The sequence below is a fragment of the Prinia subflava genome, chromosome 15, assembly GCF_021018805.1.
Source record: "Prinia subflava isolate CZ2003 ecotype Zambia chromosome 15, Cam_Psub_1.2, whole genome shotgun sequence".
NCBI classification, from domain to species: Eukaryota; Metazoa; Chordata; class Aves; order Passeriformes; family Cisticolidae; genus Prinia; species Prinia subflava.
Window position 1 is genome coordinate 11,555,716 of NC_086261.1, and position 27,437 is coordinate 11,583,152.

The 27,437-nt window shown below is 39.1% G+C and overlaps 1 protein-coding gene across 2 annotated transcripts; it reads left to right on the forward strand.

Annotated features, from left to right (window-relative positions):
• Window positions 1-18: 18 nt before the first annotated feature.
• SCG3 (secretogranin III) lies at window positions 19-26,712 on the forward strand. 2 transcript variants are annotated; one of them, XM_063412760.1, is made up of 12 exons: window positions 19-300; window positions 1,017-1,069; window positions 1,624-1,669; window positions 1,764-1,979; window positions 3,026-3,168; window positions 4,272-4,433; window positions 4,746-4,923; window positions 6,750-6,866; window positions 17,913-17,996; window positions 18,593-18,721; window positions 20,726-20,806; window positions 24,891-26,712. In XM_063412760.1, exons 1-12 carry the CDS (start codon window positions 216-218, stop codon window positions 25,007-25,009), a joined length of 1,413 nt encoding a protein of 470 aa, XP_063268830.1. In that variant the 5' UTR covers window positions 19-215; the 3' UTR covers window positions 25,010-26,712. The 2 variants fall into 2 exon arrangements, with proteins under 2 accessions (XP_063268830.1, XP_063268831.1); XM_063412761.1 differs by having other exon boundaries at window positions 20,726-20,794.
• Window positions 26,713-27,437: the final 725 nt, after the last annotated feature.

The following is a 27,437-nucleotide window of genomic DNA, read 5'->3' on the forward strand; positions in this document are numbered from 1 at the left end:
CTCGGGGCCCGGCCCGCCCCCCGCTCCTCCCCGTGCCCGGGGCCGCCGGCGGGGCCGGGCTCGACCATTTCTGCGGGCGCGGGGACGAGGGGCCGAGCCCCGGGCAGCGGCTTCGCCGAGCTTCAGCACCGCGGGCCGGACAGCGCCCGCCGGGCCGGGCGGCTCCCGCGGGCGGCGGTGCGCGGCGGGCCCCGGCGGGGCTGCGCGCTCCCACCATGTTCCTCGGGCTGGCGGTCGCGCTGCAGGTGCTGGCGCTGCTGGCGGGCCGGGGGCACGGCTTCCCCAAACCCGCGGGCACAGGTAAGCCCGGCCCGGAGCCTTCTCGCCGGCTGCCGCGGATGGGGAAACTTCTGCGGGTGCGGATAGAGGATGGTGAAAACTTTCCTTCCACTGGGCTGAAAGCAATGAGATCCTAAAGCAACAATATTCACGGTGCAAGACACCGATCACTGAAGCTGCAATCTGATATTAAAGTGAAGGGATAGCTGCAGTTCGAGGGAAAAGCTCTGGATTTTTTCAATCTTTTCCAAGCAATGTTTTCATCCATTCTACAGCAGCGTCTGCACAAGTCTTTGCTTGCTGCCTGTCTCCCGCGGTATTCTGGAGTGAAGAGATTTTTAATCTCTTGCTTGTGCCAATCCGATTATTGCTATTTTAGTCAATCTCCTCCAGCACTTTTTTCCCCAATTCCTGAGTTTTCTAATCAGAAAGAGGTTGCTGAGTCTGTATCTTTGCTTATGTCTTCTGACATAAGGGAGAACCTCTCCCTCTGCCCCAATCATGCTTTATTTAAAGGTTTGACAATTTTTAAAAATTATTATTCTGTTCTCATTCTTCTAGGAACACTGTAATTTTTTTTTTTTTTTTTGCAAAAACTAGCAATTGGCATCCTATTTAAGATACCATGTTTTATCAGACAAAACTATAAATTAGGAAAACGTGCTGTCTCTTTGTAGTTGCATGTGTCATATAACTGAGTGTATATATATATGTGTATGTGTGTGTGTTTATTCTAGATAAAGCTATACACAACAGACAATTAAGTGTAGAAAGACCTTTGGAGGAACAGGTAAGTGAAATAAAGAATATTTACAATTTTTTTTTTTTTTTTACAGAATTCCTATAAATATTTTTAGCCTTTCAGGTGCTGGATCCATGAATACCATGAATGGCTAATGAATGGGTAAAAAATAGATTTGTCAGTGAAGTGATTATTGATGGGTTTAGATACAAAATAGAGTTCAATAATTTTTAAGAACTGGCAATAGACTTCCACTATCCAGCATTCTAAAGCTGGTTGTTAGCTCCAAGAGCTCACAGATATGCCACCCCTTTCTATTGACATCCTATGGGAATATAGCATGAGCTTGGAATGAAGAAGGAAAATGTAAGTGGCATTTATGTTAAAATGGAAAGTCTATTGCAGTTTCTCGTAACGGTTCCGATCAGAGGATGGTGGTACAGATGAAAGTGTTTATTCCTGTTCTACTTATTCAGGCAAACTTCTTACTGAGAGTAAAAATAAGGCATTAAACCCTCTGCTGATACTGATAAATTAAGAGATCATACATTTTATTTCTTCTACCTGTTTGCTCTTTCATTTACTTTGTTTTTATGTATTAGATTGCTGAAGCTGAGGCAGACAAGAATAGGAAAATAGCTCCCACAGGTAAAATATCTTTCCTGATTTTATAGCAATACTCATAATGGTATTCAAAGAGGTATAAGATTTTATGTTATGTTGATATTGATATATTTTCCAGAAAATAAGCCAGAGTTCAGGAATTATTCCTTTGTTGATGACCTGAACCTGCTGAAATCAGTAGCAGAAAGAGAAAGGAATGAGAAGGAGAGGGAGTCAATCAGAAGCTCTTTGTATGAACAGCAACTGGCCATTGATGATGCAGACTCCACCAAGAACCGCAGGCTTGTGGATGACTATGACTCCACTAAAAGCGGGCTGGATTATAAATTCCAAGGTATTCCAGAATCATCTTCCAGTGACTTCTAGGTTGGATTTCTCTTGCAAACTGGTTGCCTTCATGAATGTTGTATTCACCACTAAACATGAGCTCTATTTGGTACTGGAGTGCAGTTTCAATTGTTTCCAGTTGTGGAAGCTTCTTGCATTACAGTTAGGTTTTTGAAACACAGTACAAAAGAATGGCTCTTGATTTTAATAGACTTCTGTGGAGAAAAGTCTAATTCTGTAATTTGTAATGTTTTTTAGCAAATTAGATTTGATGGAAGGAAAATGGGACATGTTTTTGAATGAAAATATATTTATTCTGGTTTATGAGAAAGAAGCATTTCTATATGCAGCTAAATCATATATATTTATTTCAAATATTATGTGCAGTTTTAAATAATTCTCTCATAATCACAAACCTAGAAGAAATTACCAAAGGCCAAAGAATACTTGCCTTTGCTACAGGAGTAGTTAATTGACTTGTAGTTTAAGTGAGTCCTCTGAGAATTGTAAGCTGCATTTAGCTCAGGATATTTTAATTATATCAAAGTATGCTGGTCACAGACCAAAGCTCACTCATATTCCCTTTCCCATTGTCACAATGATACCTATTTGCCACATGTAATAATTACATAATTAAAAGTTATTTTATTGTTATTGCGGAAATTCAAACAGGATTGTGTGCACTTGTCATGGACTGTTTTGATCTAGGTGGCCATATAATGGAAGTAGATACCAGGAAGACACAAATAAGTGGATATAGAAATTGTATCAATATTTTCTATAAACAGGAGAGCAAGCTCCTAAACTTCATCCTTGCTTTTTCAGAAGAGCCAGTCAGAAAGACATTTTTCAGATGTGGAAAATTGACACAAAGAGCTTTTCCCTGTGACTGATTTAATGGCTTGCAAAGTGTGTATCAAAGTATATTCCTAATGTGTCTAAAAATGCAGTCTTGTTCTGAAGAGAAAAAGATGTGGGCAGATATTTTTTATGAGATATTTAATCTAAATGAGTTAGGATGGTCAGCACACAGTAAAACTGTAATCCTTTCAGACGATCCAGATGGCCTCCATCAATTGGATGGCACTCCTTTAACTGCTGAAGACATTGTTCAAAAAATTGCTGCAAGAATTTATGAGGAAAATGACAGAGGAGTGTTTGACAAGATTGTTTCAAAACTTCTAAATCTGGGGCTAGTAAGTATCTTGGTAATCCTCATTTAATTGTTTTTTTGATTGGATTAATGCTCTTTCAAAAAAAAATTCAGACGCACACTTTATCTGAAGAGAGTGGGACTCAGGGTCTAAGCAAATTCTGGAGCTATTTAGGCTTGTTGGTTAAGCTCTGCAATAACGTTGTTGTTCCTGTGATGTCTTTGCAACAAAATAGGCCAAACTGCAGAATGTTTCTGATGTTAAAAAAACATTCACTGATTGTACTCCTCCCATGTATGCCCTCATTTTTCCTTTAATTCGTCTTCTGATTTTCACTGAGTGCTTTTCTATTATTAATGTCTTTTCTATACTTGAGGGGGAAAGGTCTAAACTCATTCCTATCCACCTAATGCTAATTAGTGTCATCAGCAAACACATACTGTTGCTAGCTAGTTGAGGATATATTACATTACTGATTTTTAGGAAGACTGGATTTTTCTCTGATCTCTGGATGTCTCAATGGCTTGAGCCATTACCCTTTGGGATCCTTGTATTTTAAAATACTCACTTTATCTTTTGAGCACTAGATTTTACTGTTGGGTATTGCACCCCACTGATTACAGAGGGAGCTGTGGGGCAGCTGCATGGGAGAGCTCCTGTTCAAGTGACAGCTGTTACGAAACAAAGAGAAAACATTTAAATGATATCATAGAAAGCTGTTTGCTTTTTTCCCATTCTATATTACTGTATTCTGTTGTAATTATTCAGCTGTTGTCCATAGATGTGTTGCATATGTATTTCTTGCAGCTCCATCTTTCAAGCTGCACTCCACTGTGTTAGGTCCTAAAGAGGTTTGGTTTGAAGGCTCTCTGTGTGTGAATGGTGAGGTTTATGTGTACACACATATTTGATGTGTATTTCTATGTATATATGTATATGAGTGTTATAAAGGTAGATATGTTTACATGTCTGTATGCATACATGTATGCACACACACAGATTTTACACCTAATTTGGCTGTGCTTAGCCTTGAAGCAAACACATTTACAGCAACCTATTTTCATACTGATATCAGGTTTCATATTAATGTTTGATCTAGAAAAAGCACAGTATCCTGTAAGTACTCTGCACAAATATTTTAACAGATCACAGAGAGTCAAGCCTATACCCTGGAAGATGAAGTGGCAGAGGTTTTACAACAGCTAATTGCAAATGAAGCAAAGAATCGTGAGAAGGAGTCTGAAGATTTTGATTACCCTGCCAGCAGAACAGACAGTGATACAAAAGAAAAGCAGCAGGAAAGAATGGTAATTTCTTAGCTAATAATTTTGTCTTCCTTGCCAAATGGTACTAGTACTGCATTCTTTAGGGAATAGTCAGTTCAATCTAGAAACAAGATGTGTTCTTAAAGAAATTTTGTCTGATAGAAAAAAGAATCATGAGTTACTTTAAAATTTAAGCCAGATGTCAATTGAAATAACTTTGAGAAAATAGTATACTTCACCTTGCAATTAGGACAACGATGGCATGAGGTTGTGATAGAAATTTTTGCTCTATTAACTTTATCACCAAAAGCAATGTGCTTATAGATTTATTTTTTTTCTATGTCTTATGTGGAGGCACCAAGCAAGTCTGATCAGGATAGTTTCATTAATGGAGAAGTTGATGATACACTGGATAACACGTGGTCATCATCTAATGTGTTGGAAAGAAGAAATGAGCTGCCTTCTGAAGATAATTTTGAAGACCTCCAATATTTTCCAAATTTTTATGCATTATTAAAAAGTCTTAACTCAGGTGAGCTTGTCGTGTGGGTACAGAAATATTTAGGAAAAAACTTTAAAATTAAGATTCTCTGTTTTCTCCTGCTCTTTTCCCCACAATTTCCTGAGCTGCAAGAGATCATGTGCTTTGAAAATGTTCTGTAAGTCATATAACAGAAACTAATTTGATTAGTGTTTTGATGGCAAAACACTGTCAGGGGCAGTGCTCAGAACTGCAAGGAGTGTGACCTAGACAGCCCTTCCCATCTTGTGCTGTGTGATTCAGGAACCCTGAATTCTTTTCATTCCCGTAAGGACATGATGAAAAACTGGCAAATGGTTTTCCCCAGAGATCTTTCCAGTAAAATCCATGTCTTCTAAGCCAACAGAGATACGAGTAAGCCACAGCAGAATCCTCACACTGATGGTACCAGTAAATGTGGCTGAGCCTCCCAGCCTTTCCACAAACCACAGGTTTGCTGTTTATTGCAGTGAAAGCTCTGCCTGTCTCTTCCTATTCCGGTGCTGGACTCACTGCCTTCCAGTTATTGCAGGCAAGATCGTGGCTCCTTGCCACAGCCCTGTATCAGCACCCTCTACACACACCCTCTCTCTTCAGCCACACACACTCTCTGATTTCAGAGGGATGTGGGGAGGGTGGTGTTTTGTAGATCCCTTGTCCTGCATTAATATTGCTTCAAATTGTCCCCATATGAACCTGAGTGGAGAGCTAAAATGAAAACCTTGAAGGCATATTTTGTTCAAGTCCAATCTACAAATTATATATCCTTCTTCCTGTTCTTTTTAATTTTCCCATGGCAATTCTGCATGCTAGTTCTCCCTTTTCTACTCTCAACACAGGCAGGCATGTTGTGTTTAGCAGTTATCTGGCAAACCAGGTGCACTGGCTGCACATCTCCTGCATCATCTGTTCACCTGTCAGGTTGTATGGAGCTGGAGGAGGGGGATTCAGCTGCACCCTACAGCTGTGTGTTAAATTGCAGGCAGCAATAAAAAGCCTGTTCAGCAGCTCTCCAGAGTGGCTGGCCCTCTGCCAGGGTTAGAATTGTGTTTCTGACTGTCCCTGACTGACAGTGCCCCTGGCTCTGTTGGGTCCTTCAGTGACAGCCTGGGCAATGGGAACAGCTTGTGTGACTGTGATGGGGGAGTTTCACACTCCTAACACAGAAATAGCAGTAATATTGGTCAGTGTGTAAACACAGTGGGAAAAGAAAAGCTAAGAGTCAGGTAAGTGTGGGAAAAACCTGATTATTTTTATAAGAAATATATTTTTCGTATCCTATTCTGAAGTCATGATCCTCCCAGCCATGTAATGCTATGTTGTTCCAGTATGCAAGTCATGGACTTGTGCACCAGTAACAGTCTCATTTAGGACACTTTATATTTTTGTCATTGAACCCATGGATCTTGTGGGAGAAAGGATCTCTTTCATACAGAGCCAGACTGATCTACTAAATCATTCACAAATAAAAGAAAAATGATAGACTGTAGAAAGCTCTACCTGTATCTGCCCTCCAACCATCAATTGAACTGTCAGATCATTCCATCTTTGTGTCCTTAATGTCTTAGCTGTAAAATGGAATTAATACCATTGGCCTTCCATGACACAGCCCCTCAAGACAAAAAGCTATAAAGAACAAACCCCTCATGTTTTAAAGCTGTACTTTGCATGAACAGTTTTAAAAGAAACATATATGCAAGTTCTCATTGCTAATCCAGCACAGTATTTTCTCTTTTAATGAGTAGGTCATTCTTTATGCATGAAGTTTGTGCAGTTTGAAGAGCAGTTTTTTCAGATTGCATGAAATCTGACTAGCTTTGCTTCATCCCCTCACACAGAGACAGAGACAAAAGAGAAAGAGACCTTGATAACTATCATGAAAACCCTGATTGATTTTGTGAAGATGATGGTTAAATATGGAACAATCACACCAGAAGAAGGAGTTTCCTATCTTGGTGAGAGTACACACTTTATACAACTGTTATTAATGGTGTCTTCTTCCTCTACCAACAGTGATAATTATCTTCTCATCTTCCTTGCTCTTATGAAACCTGTTCAGATCTGTTTATTGAAAATGCTAAAGCTACACTTCTAAATGATTGATCATTTCCTACGGCAATGTTCAATTCCATACTGCTTTAATATTTCCATCTAATGAAGAAAAAGTAATTTATCAGATATGCATTTAGAGTATTACACTTTCACATCTGTGAAGCACAATTTATTTCAGTGACTTTATGTCAGGGGAATATAAGGGTTTTCTCTGTTCTATTAAAGTGGATTAGGTACCTGCATTTCCCAAAAATAATCTAGCATTTCAGCTCCTTTAATCTGTCACTGTAGGTAGCTGGACTAGATGGGACCTAATGCTAGGGTTGCCTACCAAGTGAAACTCCTTCCATCTACGAAGAGTTACATCTTGGCACAGGAGTAGATTCTGAAGCACTCTTCCCTGGATCTGTTTTAGAGTCTGTGGCTATGGAGGTTTTATAAAATCATTACAATTTCCTGAAGAGGGAATTTGGAAAGGCCAGCTTTGTGTTTCACACACCTTTTCTGGCTTTGACAAACTCTCTTCCATTCACTGTATACAGCCTGTCTAATTAAACACGCTGACCTACAGAAGAAGGGCTCATCTGTACAAACTCTGCACAACCCTTTCATTTTTCTGAAGTATTTCTGGTCTGGAATAGTCTGCAAAGTTTTTGTTTGCATCAGGGCAATTTCTCAGCTTCATAAATCAGTCTGTCACAGAGAGAGGACTGGCAATGGTCTTTCTACATTGCAGACACTTGATTGATGCAATTGTAACTGTATGAATTGATTGTCAGTTACTTGCCTACAAAAGTTCCAGTGAATTATTACTCACATTCAGGGTATGACTGCATCTTCTCTCTAAAGAATTCATGATATATCTGACAAAGGCTATCCCTTTATTTGCTGTAAGAAATCTCCTTGAATTATGGAATATTTGGACAACTTATGCCCCAGTCCAGCTCTTTATTTCTTTGTCTGCCAGTACATTTAAAGAAAGATGCACATAAAGAAATGGTTGATTTTGAGCACAGTGGTTTCAGTGTCATTCTAGAAATGAATTTAACTTTTTAATTTTGGCAATATCCGGTCAAGCCATAGTATCTTCATCCCTGATGCAAGACCATGCAGATAATGGAATTACACCAGGAATGCATTTTTCGTGCTAAAATTCAGGGCAGTTGTTCACATTGACTTCTGATTGAGCAAATAGGTACTGTAACCCTGGAAACAAATTGCCATGATGGCATAGTACAGAAGGCAAGGGTTAGGTTAAGAGTTTGAGAGGTCTGATTTAGTCTGGATTTAAAGTAAGACTATCAACTGATGTATCCAGGCTCTGCCTTGCAAATGAGTGATTTATGCAGAGATGGATTTTGTGCTCCATCAAAGCAACTTACTGTAGTGGAAATAGCTTTCTCATAGATTCTCAGGTTGCTTCTGTGGTGTTCTTTTTTTAGACTTGCTGTTGAGAAATTGCTTTAAAGCTGACCTTCGTTTATTGAGCTAATACTCTCAAGTACTGAGGAAGAGCATCCACAGGAGCATGTTAGCTTCTTGCACTATCCTTAAGCATGGCAGCAGTTTTATTGCCACTCTAACTCAACTAAAAGGTCTGTAGTCTGTAATAGCTGGATAGGTACTCTGTACCTTAGTGCAGTTTGGGTTAGGGGGTTGATACACAGCTATGCTTATTTCTAACAGATAAAGGAATGAATATGAATATCTGTCAGAGAGAATAATCAGTGTAAAAAATTGGCAGCTTTTTGTTGTTTCCTCAGTCTATAATCAGTGAGCAGATTCTGTGCTACTTGGTGGAAAATACTTACTGGGTCTCTGCAGATGGATTACATCCTCTCTCCATTTTATTACAGTAGGAAACTGCCTAAATTAATTTTCCTCACTCCGTGACTGAAGCCATGTGTAAGCTATGCCTCTGAATTATACACTGAAAATAATAAATCATTTACTGAATCAAGTCACAAGGTGCAGCTTTTTTGCCTGTCACAGGGATGCAGAGACAGTAAATTTGAATGCATATACCAGTAACAGCTGGCCTGGGATTTAGAAACCACAGCATTATGTCATCATCATTGTATCCTACTCCAGGGGAAAGTATTTTGCTGCAGCAGTGGCTGATGTTATTAGGTTTAGCTTTAAGTTACAAAGGGTCTAGGTGCAGTGTGGTGCAAGAAAAACACAGATGCACATACATGGAAACACAAAGAATAAGTTTTATTTTTTAATACATATATTCAGTATTATGTAATACATATTTAAAAGCTTTCCATATGCTAAATGTAATCTGTAAAAATACAGAAAGCCCAAACCAGCATATCCATATATATGAATCAGGAGAAAAATAATGCCTACCTTTTACAGTATGTGTTCAGAAATGATAGCTCTGGAAGCATTAAAGAGAGCCTGTAACAAGCTGATAGAAAATGTGTGTTCAGCTAAGGTGCTGAATATTTGATAATTATCCTGCTGTTGCAAAATGCCAAATTTTCTATCACTCTTTACTTTCTTAGCTATGAATGCTGTTACAGGGAGCAAATTCTTCTTCATTATATGTTTCTAGCCTGTTCAAAGGCTTTCAGAAATCTTTCTAGAAAGACCATCTGCCCTCTGAAGATTGAAAGCTGCTTTAAAATATTTTTTGCAATTAAAAGAATGGACCAACATTGTTTGGTACAGAAAACATGAGGTAGTAAACCATGACACAGGAGCACAGGTGGCTTGTGAATTAGATCCAACTGTGCTATTAACTCACCCACCTTTGGGTTTGTTGGCAGCATCCAGCAAATGCTGCCCAAAGAGCTGAACTCCTCTTGCTTTTCCCATCCTGCCAGAGGCACAGGCTGCTCTCCCTGAACAGGCTGAGTTTTGGGAAGGGCTTGGGACACTTGCTGAGATGATGTTGCTGTTGGCGAGGGTGCAGTGACAGAGGGGGATGGAAGTGTTGGTACACTTCCACGTAGTGACCAGCGGAAAGCAGCAAGAGGCTTTCAGGGAAGTTATGAACTGATTCAGCATAAAATATTTCATTATTCATGGCATTCATAACATTTACATTGCATAAATAGCTGATACTGATGCGTAAATAGCTGATACTCCATGCACAACAGAAAGGACAGTATCCCTCACAGTGCTGAGTGCTTCAAGAGAAAAAGAATTGTTGGAGACAATAGGAAAACTCACTTTGATTTCAGCAGAGCACAACAAGGCATGCATTGCACAGATATCTGTACTGTTTAAATATTCGTTTGTGAGTAATATCACACTTTTCTTCATTTTCCTTCTGTCTGTTGAATAACGTGGTGGTGGAGATTCACCTTGATAGCCTTTCTACCAAAGCCATCTATCACAGACCAGATAAATATTAAGGAAAATCTTCATCTACACCACACAAAGAATGTTTTGTATGACAAGGGACTTTCCCTGCATATACCAGGCTATCTAGCTAATTTTAAAATGAAAGCATATCAGTCCACTACCATCTTGATAAAAGCTCTATTTATAGTAATTATGTAAAGTAAACTATAATTTTGTAATATATTTATTTTAATAATATTGTTGTCAGCTTAGAAACAGGAACAAATGGTTTCTGCCTGTTTGTTCAGATACAGTTGTAAATCATCTCCCACTAATAAGACCAAAATAATGATTGATTTTTTAGAACCATTCTAGGAAATATTTACAATTATAGGCTTGGGGCCATAAAAAAATTACAGCTTTCAGAGATGATAGGCAAATTTTGAAGAGGCACCAGTGTATATATATGAATCCTTTTTACTCAGTAGATTAATTACATGCTCCTGCTGTGTGCTGCTTACAAGAGTAGATTTGTAGCAAATTTATCCATTGCCCCAACCAAGTGAAAGATATGTTACCCAATAAACTATTACCCTAAAAATGCAGATTAGTTATGTGCACATTATAGCCTTGTGTGGAGTTCTCATTTCTTGACTAGCACATGTAGCACAAACTTTTGCCATCGGATGCATGATACACAGATACATTTGTAACATAGAGAAGTACTGTATCTTCCACAAATGGAGAAAATAGCGGGGCAAAGTCTGGGAAGAAAATGAAGAACTCTGTAGCTTTGCTCTCTCTGAAGGGGATCCCACTTTTTACCTCCTTGTGGTAAAGCATTTAGATTACTGGAGCCACAGTATAGAAGACACAGCCCACATCAGATTGGTTAAGGAGCAAACCCCCCCTTATTTAGGAGGGAAATAGAGAAATCAGCTGATCAGTGTGCAGTGTTTTAGTCACATCTGCCTTCTTCCAAAGACCAAACCACAGCCACCTCTCACAGCTTCTCCCGTTGGCTCTGAGTCACTGTCAGAATCCACACTGTCCCCCGTGACTGAGTAGGAGATTGTGTTAGTTAGAAATGGGCATGAACAGATGTCTCTGTTTACCTTTTCCACCCTCATATCATTTGTTCTTCGTGGACAGCAGGGAAGAAGACCAAGCCTCAGGACACACGAGCAATGGAGATGGGTTGTTCATGGGGAGCTATTGCTGAGGAATACGAACACTCATTGGTTTGCTCCTTTCCTAAAGAACAGCTGGGATATTGTTTTACTATAATACTGTCCTTTAGGCAGACTGTGGCTGCCTGAAAGGGGAAGGAGAAGAGGCAGAAAGTCTCTTGTGTTGATTTTTGACATGTCCCTGCCTCTCCATGCTAAGGAATATGAAATAGCTGTTGTGTCTCTCGCATTCATTCTTGGTACCTCCACAGCTCCACTTCTGATGAGGGCAGAGCTCTGTGATCTCCCCATTGCAGCCAGTGCACAGTACACACAGTCTGGCCTTTTCATGGGGGAGGAGAGCCTGTTTGAATAATGTGACTAATGCCCGAAGTTCTCATCAGCACAGATGCTGCAGGCCAAAGACCTGATCCTGATATTTGTTTAGTTGGCCAAGAACAGGCAGAGAGCCAAGAGTGTGAGGAGGCAAAGTGCAGATCACAGCTCACACTGGCATCATCTTTCCCCTCCTCACTGTGACCATAAGCTGATGCTCCCTGATGCAGACTGTGATTTCAGAGGGTGAGGGAAGATGTGGCTAAAGCAGAGCCAGAGGCTCCAGTGGAATATGGACAGGTCATGTGGACCTTTTGTTCATTTTGACATGGGCGATGAAGGGCACTGACAGTATTTCATACAGGGAACCATTCGTGCATAATACCATTTTTTTCTTTTCAAAAATCCTTGTTTTCCAAGGTCTCTTTGTTGCTACTTTAGATTTTCTTCATAAACATTAAATTATTTAACATTTTTCCCTATATTAATTTTTCTTACGGTGATTTTCCTTATCCAGTATTTATCATGTGAATGATGCATACAAGAGCCAGTGGGAGTTATTTAATTTCAGGCAGCTCTTTTCTCTGCTATTTATTTTTTATCTGATGAACTAAGGTCACACAGATGCCAGTATACTGTACTATATCTCAAAAATAGAAATCAGAGACAAATCAGATGGCGAGAGTGGAGTGAATACTGAGGAGCAGCAGTGATTATGTAAAGTATATGCAAATAGTTAAACCCAAGATGAATTTGCATGGGGATAAGATAAAATTATGTGGGGACGGAGAGTGTGCAAAGATCTTAGGCAAGACTGGAATCTAGGAAGTATGTTGATTGCAGACCCCACTGCACATTTATAGCTGTTCTTTCTGTAACCTCCTCCTTGTCTGTCCCCTGCTACTTCTGCATTTAAACAAATACATGAATGTGGTTTTTTCCCCATTACTTACATCTTATCTCCTATTTTCCCCCATTCAGACTCTCACTGGATAATAAAATAAATGGGTGGCTATGGTGTGAAAAGTCAGTGATCTCACAGTTCTCAAGAACCAGGACCACTACACACTACAGGAAACTGGGCATCACCTGAGGGTGACACTATGTGTGAGGGCATAGTATTTTCAGTATCCACAGGTTCTAAATCTTCTCAGATGTTTTGAGAGAGATCCAGGAGTTCTAGTATGACTAACTGCTTTTCCCACCACATTACATGACTATCCAATCATATGTTTGAGAATCCAAACAAATACTTTGCAGTTCATTCCTTTGCTTTTAAATTTTTAAATGCTTTGCATTTAAATTTACAGTTATTTCTTGCAAATATATTGCCTCTGCTTCCATTTCCCTTCACTCTCTCTTCTGTGCTTTTCCAACTGGATGGAAATCTCCATCTGCTCATAGTATGTTATTTGACAGATATATTGCTTAGTTCCTGAAAATCTAGGTTTTGCATTCTCCCAAGTGGTTTGTGTTTCTAAAGGAGGGCAATGCTTTTTTTTTTTTTCCCGCAGGATTTAATAGCTACATAAATGCCCTCCCTACGTTCTGAATTCAGTGCCTCTCTGTTGACAGCTGAGTGCTGAGACCATGAGTTGTGATTTGAGATGATTCTGTGGGTGTGGGGTAAAGAAGGTGTCACTGAACAGTAAATGCTCCATCCCACTCCTGCAGGAGAGGCAGCTCTGTGCTGCTCCAGTCCCAAACCATGGTGCTTGCAGAGGGCATGCTGTGAAAACACATAAACTGTGTGCACAGGCCACAGAGCAGCTCCAGGATGGGAAAGGATTAGCGAAGGACTGCACCACACAGTTCTAGGAGACCTGCAGTAATGCAAAAGAAATGCCTGTAGGATATTAAAAGGATAAATCTAAGAAATAGCCTGTGAGGTAGGGAATTTACTAGGGGGGATGAAGGAGACTTGGTCAGAGCTATGTTTACCTCAAGGCACATCTATTTAATTGTGTTTTACTTTTGGAGTTGCTTTTAACCTGATTGCCGAGTGATACTGTTGCTGTCCTAATTTCAAATCGCTCTGACCATCTCACCTGTAATCCCTTTACAAGTGATGCCATGACCTGGGATTTGTCACCTGACATGTCACTCCTCGTGGCAGCGTTAGGCTTCAGACACTCCATCACAACAAATCAGTCAAACAGGAAGATTCAGAAAGAAAACGCCTGATCTTGATATGTAAGGCAGGGAGTTAGAGAGCAGCAGGAGATTTGCAATGCTGACACCCTTCTGTAATTCCACAATGGAAGGATTTCTCTTGTTTGTCACAGTTTTAGTGGTTTATGTGACATATGCTTGATACAGCTATAGCTGACCAAAGGTCAAACTCTGCTTTTGGCTGCATTGGGGAAAATCCGATGGATATTGACAGTTCTTGGACACGCACTTGTCCAAACAATTAATCAGATATGCTCTTCCCATAGAACAGTCCAAGCAAATGCTGAGATGTCTAGAAATTTTTCACAGATGGAAAATGACCTTGCAAACTCTTAAGGATCATCTACTGCAGGAGAAAAGCCTTGGGAGAACTGTGTTTTTTTAATGCCTGAAATATGTTCATCTCACACAAGCAGTCATCAGCACAAAGCTTTCCAGCTGAAGCAGTTGGAGTGTATGAACTCATTAAGTAAACTAATTTTTTAGCTAGCATTAAAAGTGATCTCAGATACCTTGATGATCCCTTTTCTCCTTTAATAAACACAGTCTTTTTATGCTTTATGAAAACAGAACAGCAAAGCAGGTCTTTCCATGGAAATTTAATTACATGGAATCTCAGCTTCAGTCAATTTGATGAGGATAGAATGTGAAACTGCCTCCCAGGTACAGGACAATTATGCAGAAGAAAAAACCCTTTGCAGGAAAATTTGCAAAAGTCTGGAAAATACTGGGAATATGTCTGTTGAGAAAGGTCCATGTCAGGCTTCCATTACCAATTCCATCAAATACTCAGATGGATACATTCGTTTCTGCCTCTCTAATAAGAACAAAGTAATTTAATTTGTAATAGTTATCCATGTAGTATAATTTCCCATGGATTTAGAGGATGCTACCACAGTACATTCTCCCAGAGTAAAGATAAAACATTCTGGTTTTATGCAGTTCAGATTTTTGGATGCCCAGCTTGAAAGACTTTAGAGTTTCAAAAATGCTGGAAATTTGCATTTTCAGGTGGAATTAAGAGCATCTATCAATGCGTAGGAACTGGGCCCAGGATGTCTCAGAAAGCCCACTCAAAACAAGCCCTCCTGCAGCATGAATGCCTCAGTGAGTCATCCCAGATCAAAGAGCAGGTTAGAAAGTGAGGCAAGGCAGAAAGCAGATCTTGTGACTCCGGCTGTCTGCCGGGATGATGAGATTATCCTGCTCCGTGCAAAGCTGCCGCCAGGGCATTGACCTATTTACCAGCGCAGGTCACTTCCATTAGCTCAGTAGTTATTGTCCTGTTGTTTTAATTAGTGCCATTTCCAATAAGTGGCCAGCTCTGTGGAAAGGTCAGTACCTTTCTTAGCTCTTCCTCTGTGCAAATTAGGTTGCTAAGGAAACGACACCGGAAAAGTAATCAATCCTTGTTGGAGCCCGCGGTTGCTTAGTGCTGGCCAGGCACAGCTCACCCGAGAGGATGATTCAGTGCACCCAGAGCAAACATCGCTCAGCCCTCACACACGGCAAGAGCAAACACCTCTGGAAACAACACCAGCTGTCAAAGCATTCATTGTGAAGCGGAGCAAGGGCAATAAATCCTGGTCAGGAAGAACTGGGATTATCTGGCAATATTCTCTCGAGGGTACACATGTAGGCACATCAGACAGGCCCCTCAAACATGGACTCTGTCACTCAGGAAACAGGGCTGATTATAAATGTTCCAATCCACGCTGATGTGCCATTCAGCTGGCAAGGTAACCACCGCTTCTGTCAAATGCTGTGCCTGTTCAAAGGCCTGTCTGGTACATCTGTCCATGTCCTTACTGACAAAGCAAAGCTCTGAAGGTGGAACACAGTGGTTATCGTGTTCAGTCTGGCTTTAGTGGCAAAGCTCAGGTTATAGTGATCAGCACTGCCTTGTTATGCTTCATGGGGCTGCAAAGCAATTCTGTACTCAGGAGTGGCAGCGAACTCACATGAAATTGTTGCCCAAATCAAAGGACTCCGATGTACAATTCCTGATGCTGTTTATAAGTGAATAAATAATGGAGTATAAATCCCACTGCCTGCAGTAGCACATGCTGTATGTGGATATGTGTACAACTTTCAAACACTACAATCTATCCACAGAACAAAAACTTCTGGAAATATCAGTGTCAGACATTTAAATAAAAAGATGTATTGGCAGGTTATAAATCTATCTCATGGTGGAGCCTTTTGTTTCCTGCTAAGAGAAACTTACTGCCTAAATGCAGGCAGTTTTAAGGAAGAACATGAAAGGCACTTATGAATCAGTGCACTTACATATGTGTAATATTTTAAATTTTTAAATACTTTTTTCTTTTAAAATACCATATTTAGGCTTAAAATTAAGCCTAATTTAATAGAACATGCTGGATTAAGCTCCAAATCAGTGACATTTTTGCATTTGCATGAATTAATGAAGGAATTCTAATGAATTCTATTTGCTTCAGTTTACAAAGGGTTTTTAAGCGCTTAACTGTGTAATCTTATCCTGAAAAATGTCTATTGCAACAGAGAAATCCTTATATTCCTGTTGAAATACTAGTATGGTACTGATTCAGGATGAAAAATAGAATCTTAAGATGAACTGAAAGGGGTGTTTAAGGTCCTTTCAATAAGCTTTGGATCAGGTGATTAGTGAGGCATCAATACCACCACTATGATTCTTGCTTGTTTTTTATTTCGCCAGGATGTCTGACCCAGCTTGTAACACAGCCCAGACCTGTTTTGTTTAAGGCATATGGGGCAAGGTCAGAAATCACATTAAAGGGATATGTACCAAATGAAAATATTCACAAAAAACCCCATGATGTGATGTAGAATTGGGAGGGTGCAATCAGGCAGGGTGCCAACAAATACTGCTTACATTTTAATTTTATGTAAATAACAAAATATAGAGGATGCAGACAGACAGGGTTACGTGATTTCTTATGTGATTTAAAATATTAGCCTTATTATATCTGTTCTGCTGCAGCTCCCACATTGCACACTGAATATTCCAGCTGTTTATATAAAAGGAATTTTGACAAATTTCAAAACTAAGTCTCTCAGAAATACCCAACAACAAGATAGTATGTGTGAAATTTTGAATCCATGTTTAACTGAACCTTTAAAAAGCCAATAAAAGGAAGGAAAATTCTACACCATATCCACAATATGACTGAGGAAACATGCAGGTTGTATGGTGATCTGTATTTTGACTATCTACCAAGTGTGGTATGAAAAGGATTTTTTTCCCACATAAGCATACAATGTTTATATCTGAAACATCCACCTTTATGCTTTTACTTTCAAATTAGATGAATTCAGCCCTGAAATTTGCATAGAAATACATTTTCTAGTCTTCTAGAGCTGTATACATGGCCACAGATGTCTAGTTGGTTTTCAGGTAAATGCTTGACTTCAGCAACTTTAGAAAGTATTTGTTTTGATCTCTTCAATTTACATGTTTATTTCATCTAAATATAATTTAAAACCTTTTACTAGACTTTTCTCATGAAACCATATAAAATCAAGACACATAGGCAGTTTGGGATAGTGTTTTCCCACCAGGATGAAGCGCATATTTAATAGTCTTGTATTTTTTGTGGAGTTAATTAAAGCCTTTCATTGCTTTCATCAGAATAAATTGCTGCAGATAGTCATCTGTATTTTGGGACTTACGTGACTGAAATATGGAATATGATGCACACTGTTACTGACTTTGTGCATGTTGGCACTATTTGGTAGTCTTATTGTCATGATTCAGTTACTCTTTTTTTTTAAATAAGATTGATTAGTATTCCATATAGCTGTTGTTCTTTTAGCATTGGCTCTGCATTAACTGTTCAAGAGCAAGGATAAAGGCTGTTCTTTTAGATTTCTGCTTACCATTCAGACTGGTGTTGGGGAGAATACAGCATGGATTCTGCATCTTACCCATTGAAGAATAACTGGGGTTTGGTTTTGTTTTGCCTTGATTTCTAGAAAACCTAGACACAATGATAGCTGAGCAGACAAAGAAGAAGCTTGAGAACCCTTCCACTAAAACCAGGACAAAACCAACAGCAGGTACTGACTCTACAATTTTCTTTCATGGAATAACACTTTTTTTTAACCTATTCAGTTAAAAGTATGCTAATTGCTTTAGCAGCCAGACTGCTTGTTAAAGCCACAGTCTCTCAAGGACCTGTACCAAGCCATAGCTCCATTGTCTAAGCACACAACAAGAGACAAATTTTCACTTCATTGTCTTTGAGAAGTATATTCACTCTCTTTTTATTCACTGGAGTCCAGACATCACACATATACAAAAGCAAGCTGTATCAGTGCTTTTTAATACTAAAATAATAATGGAAAAGCATGATTTGTGAGCTTTGAATGTAGCAAATGCAAATTTCATAGAATTTTTCTCTGCACAAAGAAATGTACCTTTGCATTGCAGTCACCTGTATTCAGCTGTTGTTTGTCAGAGCAGAAACAGGCATTCCTCTTTCCAGAGGTCTGGAGTGGAGATGACCTTTAGAAACCACTTTGAGACAGGCTCCAATGAGGCTCTTCCTCAACCAGCAGTCAAAGTGCTTTACTTGCCAAGATTGTCTTGATATGATTGAGAAATGCTCCTGGTACGTTTGATACAAAATTGTTTGCTTTTGTTATTTCTTTAGACAAGAGTAGTGAAGAAGCAGACAGTACAAAGGAAGAAGCAGCTAAAATGGAAAAGGAATATGAAGTTTCAAAAGATTCTACAAAAAATGAAGGACAAAATGGAGCAGGAAACAGTGAAGAATCTGGAGGTACAGAATATTGCTTTTCCTACTATGTGTGCTCCAAGTGATTGGAGCCTTTTCCTCTCTTTGGTATTGATTTTCCATGGTGTTAGCATAAATATCTTCAGTTTACAGTCACTGGGAGTCAGCACACAACAGCTTGATTTGAAAATGTACTTATCTGCCAAGTTTTAGACATATGACACTACATCCCTTGCTGGGCAGACATTCACAGAATTCATAGACCCTTTTAGAACAATATGAAATGCAGTTTGATGCAGTAGTGCAGAGAGATTTTGCATCTGTGGCTTTTCGGTGAAATTGGATGGCCAGAATATTCAATAATCCGAGTGAGCCCTTTGATTTTATAGTTTGTGTTAGAACAAGTTAGTACTGAAAGGCAGTGAAGAGCTCTGCAGTGACAAGATTTACATTTCCCACTGTTAGAGGTTAAAGGTTATCAGTAATTAACCTGTTTTACGTAACTTTGAAAACATTACAGTAAGTTAGTGTCTCCCTAAGCAAATGTAGCACAGTAGTACAGTTATTTTTGGCATGCCTCAGCATGACAAATAATACCACGTGCTAAATTACACTGTGCTGGCTGAAGTCAACTGGGTGCAAATCAGCTACTCTATCTGAAAACAAATCTGCAGGGACATCATACCTCTTTATTGTGCTGAACTTGAAGGAGAATGTTTGTTGGTACAGAAACCTTTCAGTGAATTCTTATTGCAAAGGGTCCAGCATAAGTATCTATGTTTTGTAATCAGGTGGTTAAACCAAATTGCTTCTTTTGCACCAGTGCAGTCTGATGCTCACACTTTTTGGAATGCAGTGTTTTTCACTCGGGCTGCTCAGTAGTGAATTGCAGAAATCAGGACTGCAGTAGACTGTAGTCCCTCGGTCACCTGGTTCAGCTCCATGGGCAGTGCAGCCACTCACTGAGGAAAGGTGACATTTTTTCCAGCAGCTTATTTATTTCAACAAGGCAGAGGAAAATAGCTCAAGATGGCTGTCTGATTTCACAGTAAAGAAAAGTTATCTCGATACCCTTGAGAAGTGATAAATAACACATTTTGCTCATCTCTTGAAGGTTTGCCTTTGCAGTTTGGTTCGGGTTATTTTCCTTTATCTTAAGCCCAATAGCTATTTAGAAATTGAAATTGGTGTTTAATTCTTTGTCTCATCATGCCATGCCCTTGCTCTTTCACAGAGTAACTTACTGTAAAGTTACTGCACTCCCAGGTCAAAAACAAGGGTGTATCTAATACTGTATCCACGTACTAACAGGAGCAGACATGCATAGTTGGCAGTAGTAACCTACACACTAATCACACTAGGTTTTTATTCCTGACAAATGTAAGAACATTACATCAGTAAAGCTCCAGCCAAGTTAAGAATTCAAAATCCATTAGCTGGAATATTTCCTTAGGGGCCTTATTAGGTAATCCTTGTACTAATTCTGTCCTGTGTGCTTTCTGGTCCAAAAATAGCCATCACTTTAAATTTCAGCTACGACAAGGAGTTATGGTAATTTTAATACATCCTTTTTCCCAGTAAAAATAGTAACTATACTTCAAGTTGTCTTTCCAAAACACCACAGTTTTAGGTTTGCTGTATGCTGCTAGTACTACTATATGGAGGAGTTCTGATACTGAAAGCTCTCAGCCCTAATTAAGTCATTCCTTGCTATCTCAACAGCTTTTTCTTTGCTGAACAATTATGATGATCAAAAAGCTGTAGATTTTCTTTAATCCACATATGCAGTTTTTGTGGATGCCACCAAAAGTTATGTATCAAGATCAAAAAAGCCACGATCCTGAGTTTGTGCATGACTAATCTTGCATATGCAACACCTGCTAACCATCTGTGGGAATTTTGCCTGACTGAGTTTGACAGGACTCAGGTTTTAAACAGAAACTAAGAATAGTTTTAATCTGCCTTTGCTGTGACCAACTTCACCCAGATAAGCAAGCTGCATCAATCATTGATGTAAGTGCTTGATTTCTCTCTCATCCTCTCCTCCAGGGAAATCTGAAGCATATTTGGAAGCAATCAGGAAGAACATAGAATGGCTGAAAAAACACAATAAACAAGGTAACAAAGAAGGTATGGAGTAGAAGGCCTTGACATTGGGGTGGGCACCATATGCATTAAAAAGAAAGTAATTTATTGTGTTGTATGACTTAACATTGTGTTATACCTTAAATAATAGTAATGTGAAACTGTGCTTGTGTAGATTGTAGTGATCATTAGCGGTGTCAGAGTGAAATAATACAGGTCCTGTAAAAGTTAAGCCAATGAACATAAATAGTGGACTAAGGTAGATTAATGTGAACTGGGTCAAATGGCCCCTGGCACAAAACCCACCGAGGCTGCCCCGCAGAGACTGAGCAGCAGGGAGTTAGTCATACAGTCATGGAGGCAGCCTGTCACCAGGGAGCTGTGCTTCATTTCTTGGCTCATCATGTTGTTTAATTATGACTTTGTAGGTGAGATAGATGCATTTGAAATGTCTGGATGTGTCTAGAGAAGCTCGGTGCATCTGGCTGGCACCAATAGCAATGAGTCTGGTTCCATACCCAGGAGCAGCTGAGATACAAACTCATGTCAGTAGCACTGTGATACATTGGATTACAGCCCAAATCAACTCGAATGACTTGCAGCTCTCACATGCAAAGCTGTGTAGAAGGGAGCAGTGACTGGAGCAGCTGCACAGGGTTTGCTCTCCAGCTGTCCCACCCTTTGCCTCCTCCTCAGAGGCAGGGCTGCGTGCGAGCTGCCGGCAGGGACAGGACAGCAGCAGGATTTCGCCTTTATTTCACACAGATCTTTATTCATCCGTGCCATCTTTCCCTCAAGTTCTTACATAAAAGCAGCCTCCTCTCCCTGTTCTCTGCCATGGCTGTGTGTTCTGCCAGCGCCCGCTCTGGAAGTGAAGGTTCCTAGCCAGGGGTCCATCCCTGGGCTATGACTGGCGCCTGGCGAGAAGGATCCTTCTTGCACCAGCCAGGCAGAGGGTGATCTGAGATGAGATTAGCCCTGGGTAATCCATCCATCCTCTCTGTGAGCTAAAGTGTGTATGAATTCCATTTCAGAGATGACTGCATGCCTACAGCCCAACACATTCATTTTTCTGTACAGAAACTGTAATAGGAAAGACTATAAAAAAATAAATTCCCATCTCTCAAATCATTTCCACACAATGGCAGGCATGGCGGTTAGCAGCAGGCCTACATATTTGCTCGAGAGTTTTCCTGCCAATTTTAATTAATGGTTCTGTTTAGCAATGCACTCATTACAGTAATTAGATCTCCATCATGTGTGACTACATCTCTGTATCACACATACTGCCCGAGCAGCCTCTTGCTTCTCTTTGTAGAAACCTCTCTTCTGCACTGCTGCAGTCTGAAAATGGCTGTGACTGCAGATCAATAGCATTTTATCTGCTGTGAATGCAGTAAGATATATATATCTGTGTAGATGGATTTTCATTTGCACTAAAATATCTTCATTGTCCTCTGGCAATGGAAATAGGCCTTAAAGTGAGTGTAAGTTATGACAAAATTAGAATAGTATTCTTACTCTTCTGATACATCATCTTTACTGTGCCTTTTCATACTCTTTATTTTTTTAAAATGCTAATTCAGTTCCCCTGGGATGATGTTAAAAGAAGTACAGTCAGGGTAAGCTTATCTAACCATGAATGCATTGCAGTGTTTCTTCAGTGCAAGATTAGGTGGTGTTGCTGTGCTCATCAATCATTTCTCCACTTCCAGCTGGCACCTGGGGGCTGGCAGAAAAGTGATTCTCAAAGTAATGCATGGATTAAAATGGCCAGACTTTGCCAGCCCTACTCATGGATTGGTTTACTCACCAAATATCCTTGAAGAGGTTTAGGTTTCCTTCAGGCAAATGTTTGTGGGTCCCTCATTTCATATGAATTTCAGTAGATATTATTCATTCAATGACTTATAACCCTGGAAAAGTTGATTTGCATTTCTGCAGTTTGAAAATATCAATTGTCTTTTAAGAAGGGTAGTAAATTTGAGTGGCTGGGATGATTTAGGGATAAACACATCAAAAGCCCGGGTTTTGGGCTCGTTGCCCTTTTTGACCAGAGTTTGTTTTGCCTGCTTACAACCTGCAGGCTCCACAGGCCTGTCCTTCCTATGTCCAGACCTGGCCTGGTGCTTGAAAGCATTGCAGAGCTGAGCATTGAACCAATGCAAAGAGCATGTGTGGATTGTTCAACAAACACTGAGGGAGTTCAGAGCTTCATAACACCAACAGCAGCCATTCAGAAATGAAAGTTGATCCTGTCATTAATTTCAGTGGCAAATGGCTTGATCTGAATATGCAAGTAAGAGCTCACTTCACTTACTGGAGCTCTTTCACAGCTCCATGTAATGCTGCAGTTGATGCAGTGAATTAGTACACAAAGCTGATTTTTCTAATTACAATAGATTCTAAATAAGTATTAGAAAATGGCAGTTATCAATTTCTAGAAGAAAATCCAATTTAAGTTGCTGTGAGATATACAAATTAGCCTGAATTGGATAATATTATAATGGTTGTAATCCCATACAGGGTGTTTAGTAATTCAGTCTTCACATCTCCACATAATAATCTTAGAGTTAGAAACAGTATTCTAGAAGTAAAATAAGTACAGTGATTTTAATGTGAAAAATGTGGATATTAATTTAGTATTTGTTCTTCATTCATTTCCATTCCTTGGTATCTTTCACTGGAGACCCTCATTCTGTCAACATGAATGAAATCTCTCATCCCAATTATGAAACTGCTCAGTGCTGTTTGTCCCTATTAGTCACACAGGATGGAGACACAAGCAGGGTACATTCTCTTAAGCAATGACAGCAACAGACCAGACAAGAAATCCTCGCCTCAGTACAGCAAATGGCAAAATTCCTGCTAACTCAGATATGGAGAGGACATCTCTGCAGGAGTGGGGAATGTTGAATATCAATTTTCTGTATTACTCATTTGAAATTGCCTTATGCTGTTATAAAAATGATCACAAGCATCAATTTGCTTCTTCATATCTTTCTATTTCTACCCCATTCTGGTCAATTTTTGAAACCTAAAAAACCACAAATTCATTATTGTCTATTTTGTTAAGAATGCACAGTTTGAAAGAAGGTTCCTCCATGTATTGCTGTGTGATGTTATACCCTGGACATTGCAAAATCAGTTTTAATGTATCCTGAAGGCCCCATCTGTGGAATAAGCAATTCATACTGGAAAATTCAAAATGTATTCATTCTTGTGAAAGATACTAAATCATTTAACTTAGTATGAACCCTTAAAACATTAATGTTCTTCTTCTGATTCTAACAAATTAAGCTTTACATCTATGCAGCTAATTATGAACTGAAACTTTATTGTGTTTATGTGTGAATATACTGAATCTGCTGCCAGAGTCCTGACTACACAAGAGGTTACCTTTCCATGTTATTTGAACAATTGCTTTGCAGTAGAACTCTTTTCATGGGAAACAGTGATGTTTTCCAGCATAAGAAAAGTCTATTTAATGCATATGGTGTGAATCAGGCTGCATAGGTGCACTCATTGGAAAAGGAGGAAGGATCTCTCAGCACTCTGTTGCAGATTGAGAGAGGAAGATTGTTAAATACTGACACTAACACTGTCATAAAGGCTGCTCACTGCAGTGGTTTTCAAACCACAATATTATGTTCTGTATCAAGGTAAATAATTGTGTAATTTTTGATCTATTTTCAGGGAGTTGCTTTCAGGAATTTCCACTACAGTGGTAGTAAGTGGGAATTTTAGTGGGATTTAAACTCAAAATTGTCCATTTAATATTTTCTTTGATTCCATGACAGTTGTGAAAATAATAGGGCACAAGAGCTTTTGCTGTGCAGATTAGAACATCAAATCCCTGGACCAGAAAATACTCTTGATTTAGCATTTGACAGCAATCAATCAAGAGAAAGAGATGATTATTCCTCTTGGATAATAAAAGCACTGTGGTGTGTAAAAAGACTTTGTGCAGCTGGTTTGGGTTTTTTAATGGTTTCACAAGTTGCACTTAGAGAGAATTCTCCTCGTGTTTGATAAAGTGCGTTGGTTGGATAAACTTGACAATGACATTGTTTCTCAGGTGAAGCATAATGGCAATGACTCATTGTGCAAATGAATTCTTGTTTTTCAGACTATGATCTTTCAAAGCTGAGAGATTTCATTGATCAGCAAGCTGATGCTTATGTGGACAAGGGCATCCTGGACAAGGAAGAGGCTGATGTAATTAAGCGCATCTATGGCAGCCTGTAAAGAGTTAGTGACTGCCAAACCTGTAGAAATCTAGTTTAGTTCCCCCACTCCTGGCTCAATGACTTATGATCTGTTAATTTGAGGATATCATTAGAAATGCTCTGTTTACATTGTACTGACAACTCTAGAGAGAAATGGAGAGCTGTAGTGCTCCGTTCACTTTCTGCATACTGTATTTTCCTACATTCACAAATCAACCCTAAACACCAAATTCTGACACTGAATTTCTATTTGATAAGGTAAATATTTCTGTAATGCTCTCTTTGATTTATTGTTTGTGTTTGGTTTACTTTTGTAGCTAAACCAATAATTTCTGATGGAAATTTCTTTTAATGGTACATTTTTTTGCTTTCACTCAACAAGCTTTCTATAGATGCAACTATGTAAAGGGCATTATTGGAAAATAGTTCATAGTTCTCTAAATAAAATATTTGAAAATAATTTACCTATTAAAGTTTTCATTAATCTTAATGTTATTTTATATTCATTTATTTTGGTTTTAAATACTAACGCCTTTTTTTTTTGATCCTTTTTTTATTTCTTTATGTAGTATTCTGTAACTTGGACTGTAGTGTCCTGAGCTAACTGATAAATCTTAGACAATTGCCTTCCATATTACAGAGCTGTATTCTCTTCTGAGCATGTGTGAACATTCTCTTTGCACCATTTAATGATTGTGCATGCATAATTAGTTGAATTCCTGATGTTAATATCCTGATAGCAAGTGTAAATAGCCATTGCTTTCTCTAAAGAAAAAAAAAGAAAGCAATTCAAGTGATTTTGTATGGAAAGGGAGGTTTGCAATTAGAGATGTTTTTAGGAACATGGGCCCTGCTTTTCAGACAGACTTAAATAATCTGTTGTATCTCAGTACCTCTGAATATCAAAGCTGTGGTCTGATTCCTGACCCCTGTTCTGTGCTCAGCAGTATTATCTTGGAGACCTTTTTTATTTTGGCCTATGTATGCTAGCATTAGCCAAGAATTGGGTACTTCCCAAAGAATCAAAAAGAAAAACAAAGATGTCCTCCTCATTCTTCTTCCTCAACTAACAAAGTTCTGGAAGAATGGTTTATGAGGTCTTTTATCTGTAAGTGAATGGATAACTTTATGTATGAAGAGCTGATGAAGTAAGATCAAAGCCTAAAGGAGCATTTAGAAAGGTAAATTTCAAACAGAGTTCCAGAAGATGCAGGGCCTTTGACCCATCACCTGCAGCAGTCAGTTGAGTAGAGGAACTCCAGGAAAGCCCTGTACTCTTTACTTACAGTTTCTTCATTCATAATTGAGGTTATCTCTTCTCTGATTTTTTTTAAACTTGTGATATCTCCAAGACTGATACAGTTAAAGAATGGTATCTGATGCAGAGGCTGGAATTTGCCTGCCAGTGAATGGAGGTACTGACTTAGAGCACTGCCTGCACAGCACAAAGTTCTGTGTTAAGTCACTCCTTGGGTCATTTCCTTCCTCACACCTGGAGATTAAAGAGGAGGAGATTTGAGCAATGTCTCTCAGCCAACTGAAGTAAACTCCAGAATCCCTGCAAAACATAATTTGTCAACTGAGCATTATTGATAACCAGTATTAAGTGAATGTGATAGCACTGACGTGTAACAGAGTAACTCCTTGCAAACTGATGAAACATAAGCCAGTGAATGGTTTCTAGCATCCACAAAATACAAATCACTGCCTGCTCATGCACATCCTGATGTGGATCATTGAATTGCAGTATCAGTCATTAATGGTGATTTTTTTTTTTTTAGGTAAAAACTATTCAAAACTGTAATCAATGTAAGCTTCCTCTGACAAATCTTGACTAGTTCTAGTCTAAGATCTAATTTCTCTAGTCTTAGAAACTCTATAGAGAAAAAAATTAGGAAAAAGAATTAATGTCTTTTTAAATCAGTGCATTTGTTCTCATCTAAACCCTCTCATTTGTTATTATTTGCTATTGTTCCCAAAGATCTGAATTTCTTTATGCCCCTATAGATCCCAATTGCATTCTACAACAGCTTCTGACTTCCTTTCTTATGTGACCATCACATGGGAAAAGCAGACTGTTTCCCAAATTTGGATTTATGACAGAAATTAGGAGGATGGTAACTAACCACAGACCTTTACAGCTGGGGAAGTGGTAGTGACCTAGGATCTGCACTTGAAAAAACAAAAAAGGACAAACTGTCCATCCCCAATGACTGCTTGAAAAAAGACCCTAAATTTTCTTCTGTCACTGTGATGAGTAGTATAACAATAATTTCAATGTTCATTGGCAGTTAGGCTTGTACTCCATCCTCTCCTGAGTCTGGTACTAAAGGGCAGATGTCACCAACTAGTGACCTGTGATTATGAACAGTGCAGTGATATTTGTTAACCTCGCAGTTTTGCAAATTTTATCGCTTGAACAAAGTGACTTCACTTAGGAAAACACA